The sequence below is a fragment of the Lutra lutra genome, chromosome 17 (genome assembly GCF_902655055.1).
Source record: "Lutra lutra chromosome 17, mLutLut1.2, whole genome shotgun sequence".
In the NCBI taxonomy this organism is placed as follows: Eukaryota; Metazoa; Chordata; class Mammalia; order Carnivora; family Mustelidae; genus Lutra; species Lutra lutra.
In genome coordinates, this window is record NC_062294.1 from 51,910,124 (window position 1) to 51,933,055 (window position 22,932).

Below are 22,932 nucleotides of genomic sequence, written 5' to 3' on the forward strand. Positions count from 1 at the left end.
GTGGGCCCCCAGATGTCCAGAGGCCTGTGTATCTGGAGAGGCCCCTGGGAAGCCCAGCATCCTGTGGTTCCTTGGCCCCCATTGGGTGCTGTTGACATCCACCTGCCCTAGATTTTATTCCATGTGGAACTCAGTCTGGGTCTCTGGAGGGGTGGCTCACCTGTGTCCCCTGACTTTCAAAGGCTTCATTTGGGAACCAGGGAGTCCCCCCATTTCTCTGTCATTCCACCTCTGTCCCCTTTCTCTTTGTTCCCTCATCTGTGTCCCACGTCCCCGTGTCTCCCTGCCCCCGCCCCCTTCTGTGTCTGCCACTGCATCTCCTCTCCAGCCTGCTTGGGCTACGGCCCAGCCGCCCTGCCTGGCCGTCCTCCCGGGCTCCCCCTCTGCGGCTCTGAGCTGGCCCCACCCCCTGCCCCCCTCCCTCGGCCGGGCCTCTGATCCGCCTGTGGACACAGAGGTCGGGCGCCTAGCACAAGGCCCCAGGACACATCGCCGCCCCTTGGCACCCACAGAGGCCTCCCCGCAGCCCTAGAGGAGGGCATGGGGGTGGGCTGCCCCACCAGGTATGTGTCTCCATACAGGGACCCTGGCCGGGGAGTGGGAGGGTCCTGGGCTGAAACCATCCCACCTCCCCCGCACTGCGTTCCTCCTTGCACCTTCCTTGCCTGGACCCCTCTGCGCTATATTCCCTGTCCTCGCTATTCCCCCAGGAGGGTCCTGCCTCACCCTCAGTGACCAATTCCAGACCCAGAACAACCTCTTCCCCTGGTTGGGTGACTCCAGCTCTGACCCCATCTCCATCTGGCTTCTGCCCCCTCATGCCTGTCATCGCGAGCCTCTCGCACCCATCTCTGTCCACAGCTCCAGCCCTCCGTCTTCCCGTTTCCTGACACGTCATCTTCCCTTCCCAATTGCTCCTAGTCTGCCTGTCTCTCCTGCCCTCTCCCGCCGTGTCTCTGTCCCCTCGTGCTGTGGCTCCGTTCTGTCTCTCTCTAGGTCTCTGATACCTCCCCAGGTCTCTCTACACCCCACCACCACCCAGTCTCTGTCCCCCTCCCTCTGAGCGTCTGTCCCCCTCCCTCTATGACCCGTACCCTGTGCAGGGTTTTTCCCTCTTTCTAGGCTCCCTCTGAGCACCCTTCCTGTCCCCTCTGAGCCTCTGGTTCCTCACACCCCAGTCCCCGCTCTATCAGTTTCTGCCCTCCAACCTGCTGCTCAGACCCTATTGGTGAGTGGGGGGAAAGTGGGGAGAGGGCAACACCCACGGTCTCTGGAAGTGTGAAAGTACTCCTTTTTTGGGGGGGGGGGGGGGAGTTGGGGCCTGGGGGCGGAGCTTCTTGGCCTCAGATTAGACAGTGACTTTGACACCAAGTTGACACACCTTAAGCCCCATGTCTCCTTTATATGGAAACATTAAGCTGCTCTGGCAGGTCAGGGGGAGGATGGGGGAGGACTTGAGGCTCTGGATCCTTTCCCCTCCTGTCCTGCCTTCACGGGGCAGTGTGGGGGGAGGAGAGGGGAGGCTTGAACCTCTGTCCCATCCACCCTCTGTGAGCTGGGCCATGTGGGATGCAGACATGGCCCCCTGGAGGTGAAGGCCCCCACCGACTTTGTGAAATGGCCACAGCCACTTCTGCCTCACAGGGCTGAGGGGGCAATTTACGAGGCAGAGTCCTGCACTGGAAAGGCTCAGGACCCAAACCGGCACCCCACCCTCGGCACTGCATGGGTCTGGCCAGGTCGCGGAGCCTGCTCCCGACCTGTGAAGTGGGGTGGTGATCTTGACCTCCTGGCATCCTGGACAGTTGAGGTGAGGTGAGCGGTGGGGTCTGGCAGCGTCCAGTGGGCGGGCTACAGGCATCCCTGAGCTCATGCGAGGTTGGGGACATGGTAGGTGCTCAGGGAGCAGGAGTGCTCCGATTAGGTTGTCCATGGGTTGTCACTCAGGCTTTGGCACCTGAGAAGCCTGGATGGGAGCCTGAGACAAAGAAGGGACCTCAGGGCCTCAGTTTACTTTACTGTGAAAAACAAAGCCCACCCACCGTCACATCCAAGGTTGTGGTTAGAGACCGGTGAGCAGGTAGGGGAGGACCCAGCCTGGCATGCACCTCCCCTACCATGTCAGTGACTGCTGATGGGACCAACGTGTAGCAGGGGCTTCTGGGCGGGAGAGGGCTGCAAACACAGAGCTCAGAGGTTGGATTCAAACCCGGCTCCTCCAGCATCAGCTTCACTTAACCCCTCTCTGGAAGAATGCTCTCCCATCTCGCAGGGTTGCTGAAGGTGAGAAGAGAGTCAGGGTGGGGGCATGTGGTTGATGCTCAGCACGGCCAGGCCCCGCCCACTCTGACCTCAGCTGCCGCTTTTCGTCCTTAGAGCCAACAGCCAGAGCCATCCAGGTGGTTACAGACAGCAGGTGCAGCGCTCCATTGAGGGGGGGGGGGAGAGCAGTGCGGAACCCACTGGTGCCGGACTTGACATTGACTAACAGCTCTCTCGGTTTGAGCGTCCCAGGCCCTGCCTAGAAGCTCATGGGGGTCCCAGAGTGTGACCCAGGGGCCACACGTATAGGCACTTGGTAAATAGTGGTGGGACTGCCCCGCATCTAACCTAGCCACCTCCACAGCTGCTACGGTGCGGGGTGACAAGTCCCCAGGTCCCTGCCCTTCGGTTTCCCTTCCTTCTCTACCCTGTGAGCAGTGGAGATTCCAATTCCCAGAGTGGGGAGTCAGGGCTCAGGCAGGGATGTGACTTGCCACCAGTCCCACAGTCAGGAAGCGTCAGAGCTCGGATTCAAAAGCGCAGACTCTAGAGACAAGGCTCCAGGAAAGGAAGCCAGTGGTCCCAGGGCACACGGTGGGTCAGCCACTGACCCAGGACAGGGGCCCTTGATCCAGATGACTGGGAGACCCCGACCTTGAAGAAGTCTGATTTTGCCCCATTTTATAGTTGAAAAAACTGCTTAGAAAGATTTGCCCAAGACCTGAGATGCAGGACCGAGCTTGGGTTGGCTCTTTTTTGGGTTTTTGTTTGGAATTTTTGTGACAGTTCATTGAAATAGAAGTTCGAAAAGGGGGCGCCTGGCTGGCTCAGTAGAGTGTGCAGCTCTTGATCTCAAGGTCATGAGTTTGAGCCCCGCGGTGGGTGTAGAGATAATTTAAAATTTGAAGAAATACATATAATTCAGATAAAATACAACTGACACACTGAAGTGTACAATTCAGTATTTTTAGTATTTTCATGGAGTTGGACCACAATCAGTTTTTGAACATTTTCATCACCCCAGCGTGTCCTCTGGCTATCACTCCCCCACCCCACCCCCATCTCCCCAGCCCCAGGGGAGCTCAATGTACAGACTTGCCCATCTGGACATATAAATGAAAGTATACACTATGTGGTGGGAGGGTCTTAACAGACGCTACGCTCAACGCGGAGCCTGACACAGGGCTTACTCTCATGACCCTGAGATCAGACCTGAGCCAAAACCAAGAGTCAAATGCTTCACCGACTTGAGTTACCTAGGTGCCCCAACATGTGGTCTTCTGTATCCGGCTTCCTTAGCATGACGCTTTCAAGGTTCATCCATGTTGTGGTGTGTCAGCGCATTTCCTAGCTGGATAGTACATCCCTGTGTAGATAGATCCCGTTTCGTTGTTCATTCAACTGACGGCTCCTCAGGTTGTGTCCATCCGCCGGCGATCTCAGTAACACTGTCGGGAAGATCTGTGAACAAGCAGTCTGCGCGCACGTTTGTTTCCTCCTGAGCGGGCGCCTGGCTCATCTTCCCAAGTCTCATTTTGCTTTCGATTTGTGTTCCCCCCCATGGCTGACCACGTGGAGCATCCCTTTAGATGCTTTCTGTGCTTATCTTATTGGCTACCTGTATATCTTTCTTAGAGAAATGTCTCTTCAGATCCTTTGCCTATTTTTTTTCAAAGATGGATTGATTGGTTGGTTTGAGAGAGAGAGAGAGCACAGGAGGGAGGGACAGAGGGAGAGGGAGTCTTAAGCAGACTCCGCGCCCAGCATGGAGCCTGACACAGGGCTCAAACTCAGGACTTGAGATCACAACCTGAGCTGAGACCAACAGTTGGGCTTAACCGACTGAGCCACCCAGGTGCCCCTCCTTTGCTTACTGAAAGCACTTACTTTGCTTTTTTGTTTTTTTTTAAGATTTTATTTATTCATTTGACAGATATCACAAGTAGGCAGAAAGGCAGGCAGAGAGAGAGGAAGGGAAGCAGGCTCCCTGCCACGCAGAGAGCCCGATACGGGGCTTGATCCCAGGACCCTGGGATCACGACCTGAGCCGAAGGCAGAGGCCTTAACCCAGAGCCACCCAGGCGCCCCCTTTGCTTACTTTTCAATCGTGGTATCTTTTTATTATTGAGTTGTAAGGGGTGTTTAAATTTTTTTTTTTTAAGATTTTTAAAACTTTTGGGCACCTGGGTGGCTCAGTGGGTTAAGCCGCTGCCTTCGGCTCAGGTCATGATCTCAGGGTCCTGGGATCGAGCCCCGCATCGGGCTCTCTGCTCAGCAGGGAGCCTGCTTCCTCCTCTCTCTCTGCCTGCCTCTCTGCCTGCTTGTGATCTCTCTCTGTCAAATAAATAAATAAAATCTTAAAAAAAAAGATTTTTAAAACTTTTTTTTTAAGATTTTATTTATTTATTTGACAGGGAGAGAGAGAGAGAGAGACAGCGAGAGCAGGAACACAAGCAAGAGGAATGGGAGAGGGAAAGCAGGCTTCCTGCGGAGCAGGGAGCCCAATGCGGGGCTCGATCCCAGAACCCCGGGATCATGACCCGAGCCCAAGGCAGACGCTTAATGACTGAGCCACCCAGGCACCCCTAAGATTTTTAAAACTTTATTTGAGAGAGAGCAAGCACCAGTGTGGTGCAGAGGGAGAGGGAGAAGCAGACTCTGCACTGAGCAGGGAGCCTGATGTGGGACTCAATCCCAGGACCCCAAGATCATGACCTGAGATGAAGGCAGGTGCGTAACTGACTGAGCCATCCAGGTGCCCCTGTTTAGATATTTTAGATGAAAACGTCTTACATATATAACTTGCAATTATTTTCTCCCATTGGTGGGTTGTCTTTTCACTTTTTTTTTTTTTAAGATTTTTTATTTATTTATTTGACAGAGAGAAATCAGAAGTAGGCAGAGCAGCAGGCGGGGCGGGGGGACAGGCTCCCTGCTGAGCAGAGAGCCCAATGCGGGGCTCGATCCCAGGACCCTGGGATCATGACCTGAGCTGAAGGCAGAGGCTTAACCTACTGAGCCACCCAGGTGCCCGTCTTTTCACTTTCTTGATAGTGTCCTTTGAAGCACAAGAGCTTTTTCTTTTAAAGATTTTATTTTTAAGCCATCTCTATACCCAGTGTGGGGCTTGAACTGACAAACCCCATGCTGGAGGGATTGAGCCAGCCATGGGCCCCTCAGAAGTTCTTAATTTTGGGGCGCCTGGGTGGCTCAGGGGGTTAAGCCTCTGCCTCCGGCTCAGGTCATGGTCTCAGGGTCCTGGGATCGAGCCCTGCATCAGGCTCTCTGCTTGGCAGAGAGCCTGCTTCCCCTTCTCTCTCTGCCTGCCCCTCTACTTGTGAGCTCTCTGTCAAATAAATAAATAAAATCTTTTTTTTTTAAAGTTCTTAATTTTGATCAAGTTCAAATTCATCCGCCATTTTTCCTTTTGCTGCTTCTGCTTCCTGAGCCCGTCTTTGAGCCATAGGTGATGGAGAACCCTGGCCTCTCTCTTCATGCAGATTCCATGTTGAGAAACCGTCACCACTCTGTGGACTCTGGATTGGTGACACTCAAATCCTAGTTTACTCAGCTCCAACCTTGGGCAAGTTAAACGTTTTGTGCCTGTTTTCTCATCTATAAGATGGGTGTCAGACTCAACTATGTAAATTCATGTCAGGTGCTCCCAACAGTGTCTGGCGCCGTACGGATGTCTGCTCTCATTACTGTGGTGCTTGCTATCATACTGTCACACTAGGACTTTGTTGCTGCTGTTGCCATGCAAGCATCCCCCATCATTGTCCTCGATGCTGTACTGTTCCACCTTTCAGGGTGAGTAATGAGCCACCCATTTGCCAGATGAGGCCACCACCACGGCCCAGGGAGCACGCCTGGCCGAGGAGCCCACCGCTCCCGGCGCCCCCCTGACGCGGCTGCCCGCTTCTCGTCTCCGCAGGTTCGGGGCGCCCGCCCCCCACTAGGACAAGTGGAGGGGGTGCCCCCGCCCAATGGGCCTGGCCAGGGCCCTGCGCCGCCTTAGCGGCGCCCGGGAGCCCAGGGAGGGCCGCGCCGGCGATGAGGAGGAGGAGGCCGGGCCGGGGCTGTGCCGCAACGGGTGGGTGCCGTCGCCGGCGGGGCGGCGCCGCGGGCGCTTCGTCAAGAAGGACGGGCACTGCAACGTGCGCTTCGTGAACCTGGGCGGCCAGGGCGCGCGCTACCTGAGCGACCTGTTCACCACGTGCGTGGACGTGCGCTGGCGCTGGATGTGCCTGCTCTTCTCCTGCTCCTTCCTCGCCTCCTGGCTGCTCTTCGGCCTGGCCTTCTGGCTCATCGCCTCGCTGCACGGCGACCTGGCCGCCCCGCCGCCCGCGGCGCCCTGCTTCTCGCAGGTGGCCAGCTTCCTGGCCGCCTTCCTCTTCGCGCTGGAGACGCAGACGTCCATCGGCTACGGCGTGCGCAGCGTCACCGAGGAGTGCCCGGCCGCCGTGGCCGCCGTGGTGCTGCAGTGCATCGCCGGCTGCGTGCTCGACGCCTTCGTCGTGGGCGCCGTCATGGCCAAGATGGCCAAGCCCAAGAAGCGCAACGAGACGCTCGTGTTCAGCGAGAACGCCGTCGTGGCGCTGCGCGACCGCCGCCTCTGCCTCATGTGGCGCGTTGGCAACCTCCGCCGCAGCCACCTGGTCGAGGCGCACGTGCGGGCCCAACTGCTGCAGGTGGGAGCCGTGGGGGTGGAAGGGTCTGGCCGGGGGCAGGAGGCAGGGGCCCCGCTGCGGGGGTAATGGTGGGAGATGTAGGCCTGAGGGTGAGATTGGGCGGGTGGTGTGCGGCTGGCCTGGCTGGAGCATGGACTACAATTATCAGCAGTCACGCGGGTAGGAAACCTCTCGTCCCCATTGTGGCCCAAGGCTCCTTCCCGGATCAGTTATAGGAGGTGAAAACCCAAGAGAGAGGTCTGTGACCAGTGCCAACCCGAGACCTTGGCTTGAAACAGATCTTAAGACATAAAGAGCTTCGTGTGGCTTGAGGAAGGGCCCCCAATGGGATTGTGGAATATCGAGACCTGTGGAGGCCGCACCTGGCCTGTAAAGGCTCTGAACTACAATTCCCAGAAGGCTCTGTGGGCAGGGTACCCGTTCCGAAGGGAGGGTCTGAGCCAATGATGTCGTTTTGTGGGTGGTTGTAAACCACGGCTGGGGTTTACACTCACCAGCCCACACAGCGGTACCTAGAGGGGCCTATGACTTGAGGCTAGGCCCCATGGGATTGTGGGAGATGTAAGCCCAAGGATGGGGTGCAGGTCACACCTGCAGAAGAGCTGTGGAAGGCAGTTCTCAGTGGCCCAGCCGGCCTCACCAGCCTCCTGCTCAGGGGAGTACACGGCTGGAAAACACTCTTGAACTGTACCTTATCACCAAGACAGTCAAAACAACTATGACCCCCATTGGTGCCTGGGGTAGCAGCTCCCTCTGGTACCCAGAAGAAGGCGCCTTAGTGTTTCTCTAGAATTGTGATCAAACTGCCCGAAGTCTGGGGCAGTAGTTATCCTTGCCCAGGTAGAGACACTTAAGAACCCTGGGGTGAGGTTGGAGTTTGGTGAGAGGGAGGACAGGATGGTGGTGGGAACTACAACTCCCAGCAGCATCTGGGGGCTCCTTCTGGATTCCTGACTAGGATTCATGAATAGGAGAGATACTCTCTCTTCCGGGAGTGTGTGGGGCGCTGACATGGCTTGGGAGCTTGCCTGTGGAACCAATGGGGGGTTGTAGGTGGAAAACTACCAATATCTGGCCTGGGGACTGCATTGTCCCCTCCCCGCCATACACACACACACACACACACACACACACACACACACACACAGTGGGACAGAGAGTCTTGTAGTGGGGTTGGGGGGATAGATAACCCAGGGGCTAGCCTGAGGCTGTGGTAGAATATGGAGTGTGGGACCCAGGTTGTCATCCTTATTTATCCCTCTGTGGCCATATATTGAAAACCATTTTTCTCTCCCTCTCCTCCTCCAATGGCTGCTCGCACATGACTCTTCCCTTCTGTTCTCTCTTTACCTTCATCTCTGCCTTGCTGATTTCTGCTGCTCAATGCCAATCATTCTGCCCCACTGTCCTCTCTCTCTTTTCCTCTTGCATCTCCATTCCCAAACCCTTTGAGTCTCTGTCCTTCCCTCTTTATCTCTGGTTCTGTCCCCCCACTTTCTCTGGGCCTCCATTCCCCTCTCTCTGGGTCCATGTTCTCACCCCACCACCCCTACCTCTTTCTGCTCCCTCATCCTTGGCGTCTCCATTCCATTCTCTCATCATGTCTCTCCATTCATCTCTGTGCTCCCCGTGGGCTGTCTTTGGACCCTCCCCTCTTGCTGTAGCCTCGTGTGACCCCGGAGGGCGAGTACATACCACTGGACCACCAGGACGTGGATGTGGGCTTTGACGGCGGCACCGATCGAATCTTCCTCGTGTCTCCCATCACCATTGTGCACGAGATTGACTCTGCCAGTCCTCTCTATGAACTAGGACGTGCCGAGCTGGCCCGGGCTGACTTTGAGCTGGTGGTCATTCTCGAGGGCATGGTTGAGGCCACGGCCATGACCACACAGTGTCGCTCCTCCTACCTCCCTGGTGAGCTGCTCTGGGGCCATCGTTTTGAGCCCGTCCTCTTCCAGCGCGGTTCCCAGTATGAGGTTGACTATCGCCACTTCCACCGCACTTACGAGGTCCCAGGGACACCGGTCTGCAGCGCCAAGGAGTTGGATGAACAGGCCGAACGGGCCTCCCACAGCCCCAAGTCTAGTTTCCCTGGCTCTCTGGCTGCGTTTTGTTATGAGAATGAACTTGTGCTGAGCTGCTGCCAGGAGGAAGAGGAGGAAGAGGAGGCCAAGGAGGGGGATGGGGTGGAGGCAGAAGATGGGACTGCCAGCCCCCAAGTACTAACACCAACCCTCGCACTGACCCTGCCCCCGTGATGCCAGCTGGTGTCTCCCTATATGTACCCCCTTCCCAGAGATAGCAAGATGGAGAGTTCGGGCCCTCTCCTGGGATGGGGGCAGGTGTTTCCCAAGACCAACAAGCCTGCTGGGTAAATTATTAGCTGGTGAAGTTCTGCCATGTGCAGTGGACCCACCACAGACATACTGGATCTTAATCTCTCTGCAGTCCGTGCTCCTTCCTAAGACCCCTTTATCAGCCTGATTCCTGAGCCTCTCCAGAGCTTCAGGATCCAGAATTCCAGACCACCCAAGAGGCAAGGACTTGTGGTTCTAGATTCTTCTATGTGGCTGGGTTGTGTTGTTGAGCAGGGTCAGGAATCAGTGGTATATACTACCTCCGGGTACAGCAAGGAGATTAAGAGTGTGTAGGTCTGGATTGACCTAAGATTCAAGGGACTGTTGCTTCTTGCCTCAGCTAACCAAGCAGCAAATCATTTTTTTTTCTAGACCATGTAAGGAGGGAAGGTTATGGAATGCCCCAAGAATTCAAGATGATCTTTATTAACCAATGACAAAAATGGTTGAATGCAGGTCAAGAAAAGAACTTGTGGTTTCAGAAGGCCCAAGAGTTAAGATTCTGTGAATCTGGATTGGCCACAGAGGCAAGCACTGGTGGTTCTAGAACGCGTTGATTAGAATGTTGAGCTACTGAGGAAGCTAAAGAGTCATGTTTCTAGAATGCACAATTAGTGTCTGTGGGTCTGGAAGCGCGACAGCGACAGCTTGGGAGTTCTTGATACTAGATAACTCCAGGCCAGGCCACTAGCCGTGGAACATCAAACCAAGGGGTTTGGGTCCAGGGGATAATCAATGCTTCTTTATGACCCACAGTGGTTTTTTTAAAAAAAGTGCCATTCTAGAATGTCCAAAGGAATCAGGATTCTGTGGCTCTAGATTGATCACAGAGTCAAGGAAGGAGAGGCGATGCTAGATGGCTGAGATTGGCCGGTTCCAGTTTGCCCAGTGGAGTTGAGAATCTTGATGATTCTTTGTGGTTCTGTAATGCCAAAAGGAATCAAGGCTCCAGGGATCCAGGGTTGTCCATTATTAAAACCTGGAAGGTCTAAGCAGCACCTAGAACTTGGCAGTTCTGGGAGGGGGACTCGGGACCTGATTGGCAGCATTTCTGGACTGACCCAGAAAGGGAGGGCCCAGACAAGACCCTGCGGATAACAGGGCTGGTTGTCGGGCAAGGGAAAGAGAGGCCCAAGGCTGATGGGTCAATGATGCTCTGGAATCCTACACCTAGCAATGTGTGTCTATTTCTTAAAGATGTTACACATATGTGTATTATATATATAATATAAATACAGATATCTATCTATATTTTCCTGTGGTTCGTACAAAAGGGTTAGAAACTGAGTATGAGCTAACTGAAATGGAGTCCCTTACGAGGACCCAGGAAGCTTTGCTCTAAATCCCAACTCTGCAACAACTTGCTGTGTGGTTTTGGGCTCATCATTCCCCTCATTCTTGCCTCAATCTCCCCATCTGTAAAAATGGAGCACTCGAACTTGAAGTTCTCCAAGGACCCTTCCACCAGAATGATTCCTCACTTCATTGAAGGGGACAACTGGGGGCAGGTGTGAAGGTCCTATACATTTCCCAGCTCTCCCTGGTGCTGAAAGGCATGGCCTTCCAGGGGTAACCAGGATAGGAGAAGCTCTTGAAGGTCAGCTCTGAACTTGGATGTGTGAACAACACAGCAGGCAAGGGGTAGTGTGGGCTGTGGCTAAGGGCCACGGTCTCCTCCCCCGAGTGCAGGTTAGGGGGCAGGGAAAGGAGAAGGTAGCTCTGAATGCCAGGAGAAAGTATGTGTTCCGGGGAGAATTGTGCCCCAGATTAAATCACTGGGGCCTCTGGTGGTGTGTCTGAGTGTCCTGCGGATGGTTCATCACACCTGTCCTCCAGCCCCCACCGTACTCCTATCTAACTAAGTGCCCAGCAGGCTGGGAGCCAACTGCAGAAGGAGCCAGTGCCAGGGAGGAGGACACATTCCCACCCCTGTCCCAGGACTGCGGGTAGGCACTGTCATTGCCCATTAGCTTGCCCGAAGGCTGCAGGAGCCCAGGTCCCCGGATCTGACTTCTCCACTTCCCTTTATCCTTCAAAATCCCCCCTTAATAACCGGATGGGATTAATTAGCTAGCTGTTCTCCCAGTGCAGGTGTCTGGGGTAGGGACGGGGGTACTGGAAACACAGGCAATGGAGAAGGATGTTAAATTGGGGGTGAAGGGACAGGAAAAGAGTTCTGTTTGGAAGGAAAGAGAGTGGGGCAAAGCTGGCACAGCCTAGCTTTCCACTGGGGAGGACAAGGCCTGGGCCACTCATAAAGGTCAGGGAGAGATTAAGAGACTCCGTGTCTAATCTGTCAGCTTAACCAGGTCCTGGCCCTGAATCTGTCCCCCAACTGCCTAGCCCAGGGACAGCAAATGAGGACAAGGCCCAGACACCACCTGAGACCCAGTTAGGGAACCCCCCCCCCCCAAGACAGGGATGCCCAGGTACGCTATCCTGGCCAGCTGCCTGCACCTGCTTTTTCTGCAAGGAATGGAAATCAGAGGCTGGGGGTGGGGAGCGGGGAAGGGAGAGAAGGGTATCCTATGTAGGGGGACTCCGAGGGGAGGGAAGAGTTTAAGAAGAGGGGGTACCTGCAGTGAGGGCAGTCACAGAGGAAGGAAAGGACTTCGAGAGGAAGGAACCAGAGAGGTGGAAGGACGTTGAGTAAAGGGAGTTGTTATAGGGGGAGGATGCTAAATGGGGGGGGGGGGGTAGCTTGAGGGAGAGGGGAGGACCCTGAGAGGTAGAAGGCGCCAGGGAGGCGGAGCCTTCGCTATATTTGGCCTTCCCCTAATGTCCCATTCTCCATGACAGACACCCAATAGCGTGAAAAGAATAAGTCTTTTGTTTCACCACTCCTTGACTCTCAAGAGGCTGAAGTGGATGGGAAAGTCCTGAGAAGGGTTAAGGAAAGGATCTGGAGATCAGAGGGGCCAGTACCGGGAGAACAGAGGCCAAAAGACCAGCCAAAGCCGCTCCCAGTTGCCTGGCAACCGCTGCGGTCAAAAGCTTGCTTGGCCAACCGAGGAGGTGTCGCTTCCGGAAACAGCCGACAGTTGTGGCGCCGCCCCCTGGCAACGAGACTAACAAAGTACCGCTCCCCAGCAACCTATTACTAGAGGCGGGGCTGGACTGGACTAGCAGCCTCCCAGTGCCCTGGCGCAGGCGCAATCCTCTCTGCTCGCGCATAGTCCCACCTCCATGCAATTCCTTTCCGAGCCTTCTCATTGGCGGGCACACCAGCCAAATGCCTTCTATTGTTTCGGAGGCGGGGCCCGGCTCCCTAGTCGCACTCCGATTGGCCCCACAGACCGTCTACCTCCTCCAGCCGGACAGGGCTACGTCTGCTCCTTGTGTGCCTATTGGCCCTGGAGGACGATACTTCGGGGTCGGGGGCGGAGCAGACGAGAGGGCCCTCCGTGGATTGGACAGTGTCAAAACGAGGGGCGGTCCCTATTGGCGGGGCGGTTGGGAGGCGAAGGGAGAGTCTTTTCAGCGCTGAGGACTGGCGCTGAGGAGGCGGCGGTGGCTCCCGGGGCGTTTGAGCGGGCTCATCCGAGCCCGCGGGCCAACGCGGATCCAGGCCCGACCGGCGGGACCGCCCCGGACTCCCCGCGGGCCTTCCTAGCCGCCATGGAGGACGGTGTCTATGGTAGGTCAGGGAGGGGCGGGGCCGGCTGGGAGGGGATGGAGCGTTTAGACCCGAACGTTCCGCCGCGAACATCCCTCCCGGCGCGCGGCGCGCGGAGCCTTTCGGCCCCCTCGTCGACTAGCTTTTGTGGGGCGCGGGACGGGCTTCCGGCGGGGCCCGAGAGCAGGGCGTTCCAGGCCATTGTTTGGGCCGAGCCTGTTTCCGGTGGCGGCGGGAGGGGGCGGGATGGAGCGACGGAGGCGAGGCCGGGGCGGAACCATTCCCTTTGGAAGGGCTGGGCGAGCCCAGTGCCTGCTGGGAGCCGCGAGGGGGGCTTCTGGGGCGCTTGGGTGGGGAGGAATCTTGGGGGCCGCAGCGATCCCGCTAAGGCGTGGGCGGGGGCCTTCGATGCCCCGCCCCCTGCCCCAACTCTTCCAAGCTGTCAACGGCTTTGCCAGCCGTAGTTACTTCTCATGGACCCAGGAGTCCGGACACCCAAGCTCCCAGTTACCTCGCCAGGAATGGAGGCCGAAAACCAAGGCCCCAGCCCCCTTCCAAGTAATGGACCCAGCAGCTCGGGCTCCCAGCCCCCTTGTCCCTCAGACTTAGGAGTCATGACCCCTAGCTGCCTCTCCTCCCCCAGAACTTATAGTCTAGATCCACAGCCCTTCCTACTCTGGGCTGAGGAATCTAGACCCACCCCACCACCAGCCTCTTCTTCCAGCAGACAGTGGAGGCCCTCCCCTCCAACCTAGTCCTGCCCGCCCCAGCCCTGTCTTCCCCCAGATTGCAAGAATTCTGGCTCCTAGTCCCCAAAACTGACCTCCAACCCCTGACCCTACCCTCAGAGCCCCCAGACCTGACTCCGGAGGAGCGGATGGAGCTGGAGAACATCCGGCGGCGGAAGCAGGAGCTGCTGGTGGAGATCCAGCGTCTGCGTGAGGAGCTCAGTGAAGCCATGAGCGAGGTGGAGGGTCTGGAGGCCAATGAGGGCAGGTGAGGGCTGGGGTGGGGAACTTGGGGGTCATGGGGCCAGGCCAGGGCTGCCCCGGCATTGAGCCTCCCTCCCCTGCTCTCTCCTGCAGTAAGACCTTGCAGCGGAACCGGAAGATGGCGATGGGCAGGAAGAAGTTCAACATGGATCCCAAGAAGGTGCTTGGGCCACAGGGCTGGGATCCGTGAGGCAGACATCCAGGCAGGGGGCTCTGGCAACTTTAGGTTCCAGAAGCATGCTTAAGGTGGACAGATGGGGTCCTAATCCCCGGATTTAGATACTGGCTGTCCATTTGGTCTCTGACCACTCACCAGGCGTTCCAGCCTTCTGACCTTTGTCCGTGCGGTCTGTGTCCTCTGCGGGGGAGGCTCTCTTCCTATTTCTGGACCCTTTTATGGGGCCACCTAGAGTCTCAGGAGGAGCTCGAACACTGAGAGGGAACACGAACGGTGACATGCACAAGAGAGGGTTGACTAGGGCCACTTCAGAGAGCAGCCAGGCTGTGGACCCTCCCGGGGGAGCCTCGGAAAGTGAGGGATGGCTTCCTGGAGGGAGAGGACAGTCAGGTCCGGTTTGAAGGTCGAGTCTGTGTTCACCAGGTGGAGAACGATGTTTGTTTTTCTGGTCGTTCCCGCTCTCTGACACCGTCTCAGGCTTGCCCCTGTGCTGGGCAGCGCTGGAGCCCCAGAGTGGCTTGACCTTTCCTTGGCCTCAGTGAGCCCCTAGACGTGGATACCGCACTCCAGAGTCGATGTAGCTTTCATGGCACAGACCGAGCCCCAGGAGGCCCTATCCAGCCTGCGGCTTGGCACTCACAGGCCTCCACGGGCAGCTGTAGTTTGTCAAACATTCAACAAACTCACTGGGCTCCCGTTCCTTGCCGGACCCTGCTCTTGGTGTGGGACTCCGCAGACAGAGGCAGAGGGCGCAGTTAAGTGCAAAGGCTCTGACGCGGGAGGGGTGGTGTTTAAGTACCTGAGTGAAGCCTGAAGACAAAACCTGGCCAAGTTCTGTTGAGAGCGGGGGTGGGTGTGGATGCTGAGGTCCCTGGGGAGGTGGCGGTGGGGGGAGCTTTCTGGCTTTGGGGGCTGAGACCCGGCCCCCACCCACCAGGGGATCCAGTTCTTGGTGGAGAACGAACTTCTGCAGAACACACCCGAGGAGATCGCCCGCTTCCTGTACAAGGGCGAGGGCCTGAACAAGACAGCCATCGGGGACTACCTGGGGGAGAGGTGAGACCCCGCCCAGTTCCCACAGTCCCCTGCGCCCCGCTCCTGCCCTTCCCGCCCACTTCCTCTCCCAAGGAGAGGCCTGGGTGGATCAGCCCTCTGACTGGATTGTGACAGAACGGACCTCTGAAGGGATCGGTGGAAGCCTGGGACCGTCTGGGGGAACCTAGGGCGGCCTGTGACCATCTGGGGGGCATGGGAATCACCTGCGGACCCCTGGAAAGTTGAGGCCCATCCATTTAGGTCTGGGACAGCGGAGAACAGCTGTGAGCATCGGGGGTTGGTGAGAATCCTGTAGACAGCTTCTAAGTGTGGTAACCACATGGACAGCTAGGGAGTATGGGGGTCCTCAGGGGCACGGGGACCCATGGACGTCTGGGGCATGAGGATTGTCTGTGGACATCAGGGGTGATCTGAACATCTGAGCTGCGTGGGACCAGCAGATGTCTGGGTAGCGTAGGGATTGTGTGGACATCTGGAATGTGTGGAACCTTCTGGACATCTGGCTTGTATTAGGGCTCACTGGTTGTCTGGGGATCATGGGGACTGTATGGACACCTGGAGATGTCTGGGGGACCCTCAGTAGACACCTGGGGTGCATGGGGAGTGTTTCAGGAGCATCTAGGCTGTGTGGGGACTGTCTGGACATCGGGGGGAGGTGGGTAGCCCTCTGTAGATGTCCAGGGGCCATCTGTGGACAGCTGGTATGGTGGGGACTGTTCTGTGGACAGCTGGGGTGCACAGGGACCATCTCTGGACATCTACAGAGGCTGGGAGCCATCAGAGAGATGATAGTGGGTGGAGCACATGTTTGCTGTGCTCCTCTCGACTGCGAAGGTTCAGCTAGACTGGCGGTGATCTTGTAGCAGATGGTCCTCCCAAGAGCGTGTTCTGAGTGTTCCTGTCCCGGTGCCAGGCCTGTGATGGGGCCAGGCTCAAATTTCCACCCGCCCCAGGGGCAGACACTCCGCCCCAGTGTTTGCTTCCTGTTCGCTCCTGCTCCAGCTTCCCCAGACTCCTTCCTGTGCATGATTCTGTGTCTGTCCGCCCTCCCAGGGAAGAACTGAACCTGGCGGTGCTCCATGCCTTTGTGGACCTGCACGAGTTTACTGACCTCAATCTGGTGCAGGCCCTCAGGTGAGAGTGGGATGGGGCTGGGAGGGCAGGAATGTACCCGTCAGGGCTCGCTCTTTACAACTGATGAACCCACTCAGAGTAAAAACAGAAACAAAGATCAAGGGATTGATTGTCTCATGTAACACAGAAGTCCATGTGGCCTCCTTCAGGCATAGCTATATCCAGGTGCTCAAGTGGTGTCAGAAGGTCCATTTTCTCTAGCTTTGGGTTGTCCTTGCCACTGTGTTGGCATTGCTTTCTGTAGACTCACCTGTCACGTGGCAACAGAAATCCTTGGCAGACTTGTTTAGCAAACCTAGCAGAAAGAGGGGGTTTGGGGTTTTTTGTTGTTGTTGTTTTTTTTTCCTGTATAAATCCACCAAAAGTCCCTCAGCCAGTGCTCACGGGTCAGTGTGGAGCCATACCTGAGATAGCTGCTGAGGCCATAAGGCTGTTACTGGCTGCTTCCTGACGTGGGGACAGAGAGCAGTGAGGGGCTTCTGCCAGACGTGGCGCATACACCCGGCTCCTCTCTAACCCAGGCAATTTCTCTGGAGCTTCCGCCTCCCCGGCGAGGCCCAGAAGATTGACCGGATGATGGAAGCCTTCGCCCAGCGATACTGCCTGTGCAACCCCGGGGTCTTCCAGTCCACAGGTGGGGGCCCGGCCTCGGGGGCTTTGGGAAGGAGGGGCCAGGGCCCCGCCTGCCTATGTCGTCACCTCCTGACTGTCCGCTGCAGACACGTGCTACGTGCTGTCCTTTGCCGTGATCATGCTGAACACCAGCCTTCACAATCCCAACGTCCGGGACAAGCCGGGCCTGGAGCGCTTCGTGGCCATGAACCGGGGCATCAACGAGGGTGGGGACCTGCCCGAGGAGCTGCTCAGGGTCAGGCCCCCTTTTCCCCTCCCCACAGCCCCCCGACCCAGTGCCGTCCCTCTCCCTGCCACAGGCCCTCCTCCCCATGGGTCTCCCAGTGCCCAGGCCGGCCAGTGCAATCGTGCCAACCTGTCCATTTCTTTTCTCTCTCTCTTTTCTGGGCCTCCCTCAGTCTTCATCGCTCTTGTTTCTCTTTTCCCGTTTCTTTCTGGCCCTCGGGCTCTTTCGGGGTCTAAGTGTCCATCTGTCCGTCTATCTCGAGAACTCTGCTGGCCACTGCTACTCTGCATCTCTTCTTCCTCTCCTGCGGCTCCCTCCATCCTTCTGCCTCCTCCCTGGGCCACTCCTCCCCTAGTTCCATTGGTCCCATTGCCTCCCTGGGTGTTGGGGCCCCCCAACCATGACCAGGTCACCCCGGGAGGGTCCCTGGGGCCTGGAGATGCTGACTGCATCCTTGCCCCTCAGAACCTCTACGACAGCATCCGAAACGAGCCCTTCAAGATTCCTGAGGATGACGGGAATGACCTGACCCACACCTTCTTCAACCCGGATCGGGAGGGCTGGCTCCTTAAGCTGGGTACGTCCCCTCCTGACCCCGCTGGCAGCCTCTGCAGGGGAAAGTGAGGAGTCCCAGGTTCTCGTTGCCATGCGCACCTGCTGTGTGATCTTAGGCAAACGATTTGACCTCTCTGAACTTCCATTTGCCACATCTGCAAAATGGGGCCAAAAACAAGATGAGGCCGGTGCGCCGGGCCCGAGCTCAGGCATAGAGGAGGGCCCCCTAAATATTTGTGGGTACAGGGTAGGCGTTAGGGAGCACTGAATAATTGCCAGGCTCTGTGCTTATGAACACAGAGTCCCCGCGGGGGTGGAATGGGGTGGGGGTGGGGGTGGGGCCGATTCCCCCAGAAACACGGGGATCCAGCAGATTCTAGATAAGTCAGCAGGGGTCAAGCAAGTGCCCCTTCTGTGGGGGTTATCTGAGGATTGGAGGGGCTCTCCTCTTTGGGTTCACGGGACATTTCCCAGGGGAGCTTTTAAAACCTCGACAGCCAAGCCACAACCTCCCAGAGCCGGGATTTCTAGGGCGGGATGGGCTGTCAGTCATGCTCAAAGCTCCCCAGCTGCCTTCCAGGGCAGCCGCAGTTGAGAGCCGCTGGCCTGGAGCCCTGCGTGGTGATGGCAGGCGCCGTGAGAGTGCTAGCCGCGGCTTCTGAGCCCCAAGGCAGCGGACAGCTGCTCCAGGGCCACGGCGCCGCCCCGGGGGCCAAGGCTTCTGGTGCCCAGGGAGAGGGCAGGGAAGTGGCAAGCAGACCCCGGGAACTAGTTCCTCTGCAGACCTTTCCGTCTGTCCGTAGGGATGCTTCCCGTTGCCTGGAGTGGGGACGTTGAGGCTCAGTCGCTGTCCAGCAGCAGCCACAGAGCTGGGGTGGCCTTGGAGCCAGATCGCCGACCCTGAGTGTAGCTTTCCGTTCTGCGTGGACAGGGTCAGGATCAGGGAGAGAGGCACCTCCTGCTCCGGAGGCTGAGGCGGACCAGTGCAGGGGGGCAGGGGGGTTGGTGGCCATGTTCGCAAGGATGCTTAATGGTGGCCGTTGTTCTTGTCATGGTCAAGGACCCCAAAAGCAGGTCATCTTGAAGCAGGAAGGTGTGGGCCCAAGTGGGTCTGTGGCTGCAGTCCAGAGAGGGCAAGAGGTGGCCCAGCCACCTTGGGCCAAGCAGCCGAGGGTGCGGCAGGGTTTGTCCCCTCCCTTTGCGATAACTTGAGGGGGGTAAGACCTCTTTACCGTGGCATTGGGGGCCTTCCTGGCTGAGGACCTATCCTGAGGGGACGGGCTGGAGCCGGGCACTGATCTGCAGCCTCCCTGGGAGGGAGAGGGTCATGTCGATGTAACTGGTTTTCTTCCCTCTCTTCCCCCCTCCCTCCCTCTCTCCCTCCATCTCTGCGTGTTCCTCTCTGCTGTTTCCGTCTCTGTTTCTGTCCCACCCCCTGTGCTTTCTGGCCCTTGCCCCCCCCCGTTTCTGTGGCCTGCGGCTTCTGGGGGCACCCCATTCTTCTGCCTTCCCTTCTCCTCGCCTGGTCCTGCCTGCTTTCTCGCTGTCTGCCCCAGGAGGTAGGTACGCTGCCCATCCTTGCTCCCTGACCTGACATCGGGGGAGGGTGCTGCCCCGGGCTGACAGACAGGGTTAGGAAGTGGGGTGGGTGGGATCCTGGGGCCCAAAAACCAGCCTGTCCCTACTTGTCTGTCTTCCCACGCATTGCTTTGTTCTCAGCCCCGCCAGCCCCGCCTTCCCTGCGCTCACTCTGCCTCTCGGTGCCCTCCCTGCCCTCCCAGAGGCCCTGTCCCCCTGTTGAGCCCAGGCCCCCTCCCACCCCTTCCCTTTCAGGGGGCCGGGTGAAGACGTGGAAGCGCCGCTGGTTCATCCTCACAGACAACTGCCTCTACTATTTTGAGTACACCACGGTGAGGGCAGAGCCTGGTGGAGGGGCTGGGGGCCAGGACTCCCAGGTCTGATGGAGGAGGGCCTGGGGGCAGGGACTCCAGGGTCTGAGGGAGGAGGGCGTTGAGGGTCTAGACTCCCAGATCTGAGGGAGGAGGGAGCTGGGGGCCAGAACTCTTGGGTCTGAGGGAGGAGGGCATTGAGGGTCTAAGCTCCCAGATCTGAGGGAGCTGGGAGCCGGGACTCCTGGGTCTGAGGGAGGAGCGCATTGAGGGTCTGGACTTCTGGGTCTGAGGAAGGAGGGCTGTATCAGTGCACTAGGGCTACTGGGACAAAGTACCACAAGTTGGTGGCTCAGACCTCAAACATTCTGGGGTTCCAGAAGAGGGGCTGGGCGAGGGCTGAGGAGTCTGAGTCCGGTGCTACTTTTTCCTTCAGGACAAGGAACCCCGTGGAATTATCCCCCTGGAGAACCTGAGCATCCGAGAAGTCGATGACCCCCGAAAACCGGTAAGGCCCTCTCCGTACCCCAGCCTGCTGTGGTGGGGGCGGCCTCTGGTCCTGGAGCCACTCTTACCCACCTTTCCTCTGCTCTCGTGTCTCCCCAGAACTGCTTTGAGCTTTACATCCCCAACAACAAGGGGCAGCTCATCAAAGCCTGTAAAACTGAGGCGGACGGCCGGGTGGTTGAGGGGAACCACATGGTTTACCGGATCTCGGCCCCAACCCAGGAGGAGAAGGAAGAGTGGATCAAGTCCATCCAGTGAGCCAGGGCTCCAGGGTCCTCGGGCAGGGGGTGGGGCCTGGCTGCTTGGCCCTCACCCTGGACCCTCCCTTCTGCAGGGCCGCCGTGAGCGTGGACCCCTTCTATGAGATGCTGGCAGCAAGGAAGAAGCGGATTTCCGTCAAGAAGAAGCAGGAGCAGCCCTGACCCCCTGCCCCCCAACCCCGTTATTTATTACGGAGCTGCCCCACCCGGGTGGCCGGACCCCTGGGCCCCGGGGCTGCGGATCCTGGTTTTCCAATCCTGGTTCTCTGTTTGGAAAATTCACCACCTCTAGCTCCTCTCTCATTGTTTGTAATTAACACACCATTGGTAATCTTATTAATTATTTAACCACTCGTGGCCTGGGACCCCTCCTTTCTCGGGGTTGACAGGGCGGAGGGGCTCAGCCTTGTAGCCCGCGGGGCTGCCTGTGCACTGGTCTCTACTGGGGGCTGTCCGGGCGTGTGAGGGATGGATGCTGGGGACGCTGCAGCCGAGCAGGGACCTCCCATGTCCGCCCCTTTGCCCCCCCCCACCCCACCCCCCCAGCCTGCAGGGCTGGAATAAAGGGGAGGTTTCACAGGGCGGCAGGTGGTACGGTTAGAATGGCATGGTATTGAGCTAGTGGGCGGGCTGATGTCCTGGGGCAAGGCTTAGCCTTCCTTCCAGACACGCCTTGACAGGCCAAACCCAGGATCGTCCCGTCCTCCCTGATGCCCTCAGCCGGCTCCTGCTCCTGGAGGGCCCCCCCCCCCCCCCCCCCGCTCTGAGCTGATGGGATTGTGAGCGGGCCAGTGCTTTGCAAGCAAAAACTAGAGAGCGGGTCAAGCTGTGGGGGGGACCTGCTCCAGGAGCACATCGGGCGGAGGAGCCCAGAAAAGAGCCAGAGAGCTGTCCCCTGGGGCTGGGCAAGAGGCAGCTGGTGTCAGAGGAGGGCTGGGTGGGAGTGGGGGACTGGGGGGCCGACGAGCCCAGTTCTCAATCAGCAGCTGGTCCTCTGGAAGACATTTTGCACCGACCAAGTACAGCTCTGGGAAACCCACAGTACTGCTCCTGTCCTGGGAATCAGCCTCCGAAGTGGGAGGTCTTTTCCTTGAGAGCAAAGACTTGAAGGTTGGGGTACCCCTGAGCCCCAGGGCCAGGCCTGTTTCTCCTGGCCCTCCAGCTTGGGATACACTTGGTGTCCCCAAAGAACAAAGGCACAGAGATCCTGAGGGGGGTGGGTTGGCAGGATGGGAGACCCCCTCGTCACTCTCCCACGCCCAAATCTGCCGTGGAGGCTTGAGTGCGAGAAACCCCAATACTGGGCAGGCCCTGTTACCAGACTGCATTAGGTTGGAACTGAGGCCTGCCGCTGCGGGTTGTGTGTGTTGCGGTGGGGACCCGGGGGGGGGGGGGCAGTTGCATTTCCTCCCTCCCCCAAGCTTTCTTCAAAGGGTGGAAGCACTAATTGAGTGCTCCTGGTGAAGTGGAAATCCTGGCTCTGCCCTTGGCCACAGGCATTGGCCTGCTCCACGTGTACTAGCAACACTGCCGTCCTCCAAGGGGGCACTCCTCTCCCTGAAGGAGCCTTGGACTACAATTCCCAGCAAGCTGTGCAGGGCTGGCTGCCCCCACCAGTGGGAGAGCCAGTCTGGAGGCCTTCTGGGAGTTGTAGTTTCCTAAGGCTCCAATGACGGGGGGTGGGTGTTCCTTACTTAGCCCAGTTTCCTACACTTGTGTGCAGGTTGGGCAAAGAGGCCCTGGGCACTTTAACTCCCAGGCACGGATGGGAAGTGGAGTTCCCAAGTGAGAATATGGGATTCCCAACTCCAAACGTTCCAGGGAAATGGGAATCATCAGCTCAAGGAGAAAGGAGGTCTCTGGATACACACAGGGTCCCACCACTACCTCACCCTATCCTGCCCGCCTCCAGGGAGTAAACCCATAGGTCCTGAATGCTCGGCAGAGATGCCCTGGAAGGGCATTGCAGGCACAGGGAACAGTATGAGCAGAGGCAGGAAAAGGTATGGTGTGTTGGAGTTAACGGACAGCAGGCTTGTATGGTATGATTGAGGAGGGAAGTTGGTAAGAGGTGGGAGTCAGAGGGGATGCACAAGCCTGATCATTTGGAGCCCGATCCACCATGGGAGGGACTTTGGATGTATTTTTAGTTGATGGAAACCATCCAAGGGTGTGAAGAAGGCAAATGACGTATTTGGATCGAGCCTGTAGGAGGGGCCTCTGGCTGCTGCAAGAGAATAATTTGGAAAGGAGTGGGGGCAGCTGCAGGGAGGATAGGACGCAGTGCAGTTTTACCTGGGGGCTGAGGCCATGGAGAGAAGTGGACCCGGGAAGAGGCATCCACAGGATTTGCTGAGTGCGGGACCAACTCCGGAATTCTGGCTCCAGCAATGAGTGCATAGCAATGCCATTGATCGAGATGGTTGGAGAGGGAATTGTGGGGCTGGGGAGTAGGGATTGGTGGCTCTGGTTTGGCCAACTTAAGCTGCAATTGCCTGTAGGACATTCAAACCAGACTTGTCACCTCAAAATCGTCCTTCAGTTTTGCCCCAAATCCATCTCCTTCCCAAAGA

At 57.7% G+C, this 22,932-nt stretch overlaps 2 protein-coding genes across 4 annotated transcripts; both read left to right on the forward strand.

The window, feature by feature from the left end:
* The first annotated feature begins 71 nt into the window (after positions 1-71).
* On the forward strand, positions 72-10,518 carry KCNJ14 (potassium inwardly rectifying channel subfamily J member 14). Of its 2 annotated transcripts, XM_047711229.1 has the most exons (3): positions 72-563; positions 6,197-6,953; positions 8,618-10,518. In XM_047711229.1, exons 2-3 carry the CDS (start codon positions 6,249-6,251, stop codon positions 9,212-9,214), a joined length of 1,302 nt encoding a protein of 433 aa, XP_047567185.1. In that variant the 5' UTR covers positions 72-563; positions 6,197-6,248; the 3' UTR covers positions 9,215-10,518. The 2 variants fall into 2 exon arrangements, with proteins under 2 accessions (XP_047567185.1, XP_047567186.1); XM_047711230.1 differs by lacking the exon at positions 72-563 and having other exon boundaries at positions 5,648-6,953.
* Positions 10,519-12,768: 2,250 nt separating this feature from the next.
* Positions 12,769-20,712, forward strand: CYTH2 (cytohesin 2). Of its 2 annotated transcripts, XM_047711227.1 has the most exons (13): positions 12,769-12,950; positions 13,778-13,925; positions 14,015-14,081; positions 15,037-15,155; positions 16,209-16,289; positions 16,811-16,923; positions 17,009-17,157; positions 17,614-17,725; positions 19,260-19,262; positions 19,537-19,613; positions 20,029-20,100; positions 20,199-20,353; positions 20,434-20,712. In XM_047711227.1, exons 1-13 carry the CDS (start codon positions 12,932-12,934, stop codon positions 20,519-20,521), a joined length of 1,203 nt encoding a protein of 400 aa, XP_047567183.1. In that variant the 5' UTR covers positions 12,769-12,931; the 3' UTR covers positions 20,522-20,712. The 2 variants fall into 2 exon arrangements, with proteins under 2 accessions (XP_047567183.1, XP_047567182.1); XM_047711226.1 differs by lacking the exon at positions 19,260-19,262.
* Positions 20,713-22,932: the final 2,220 nt, after the last annotated feature.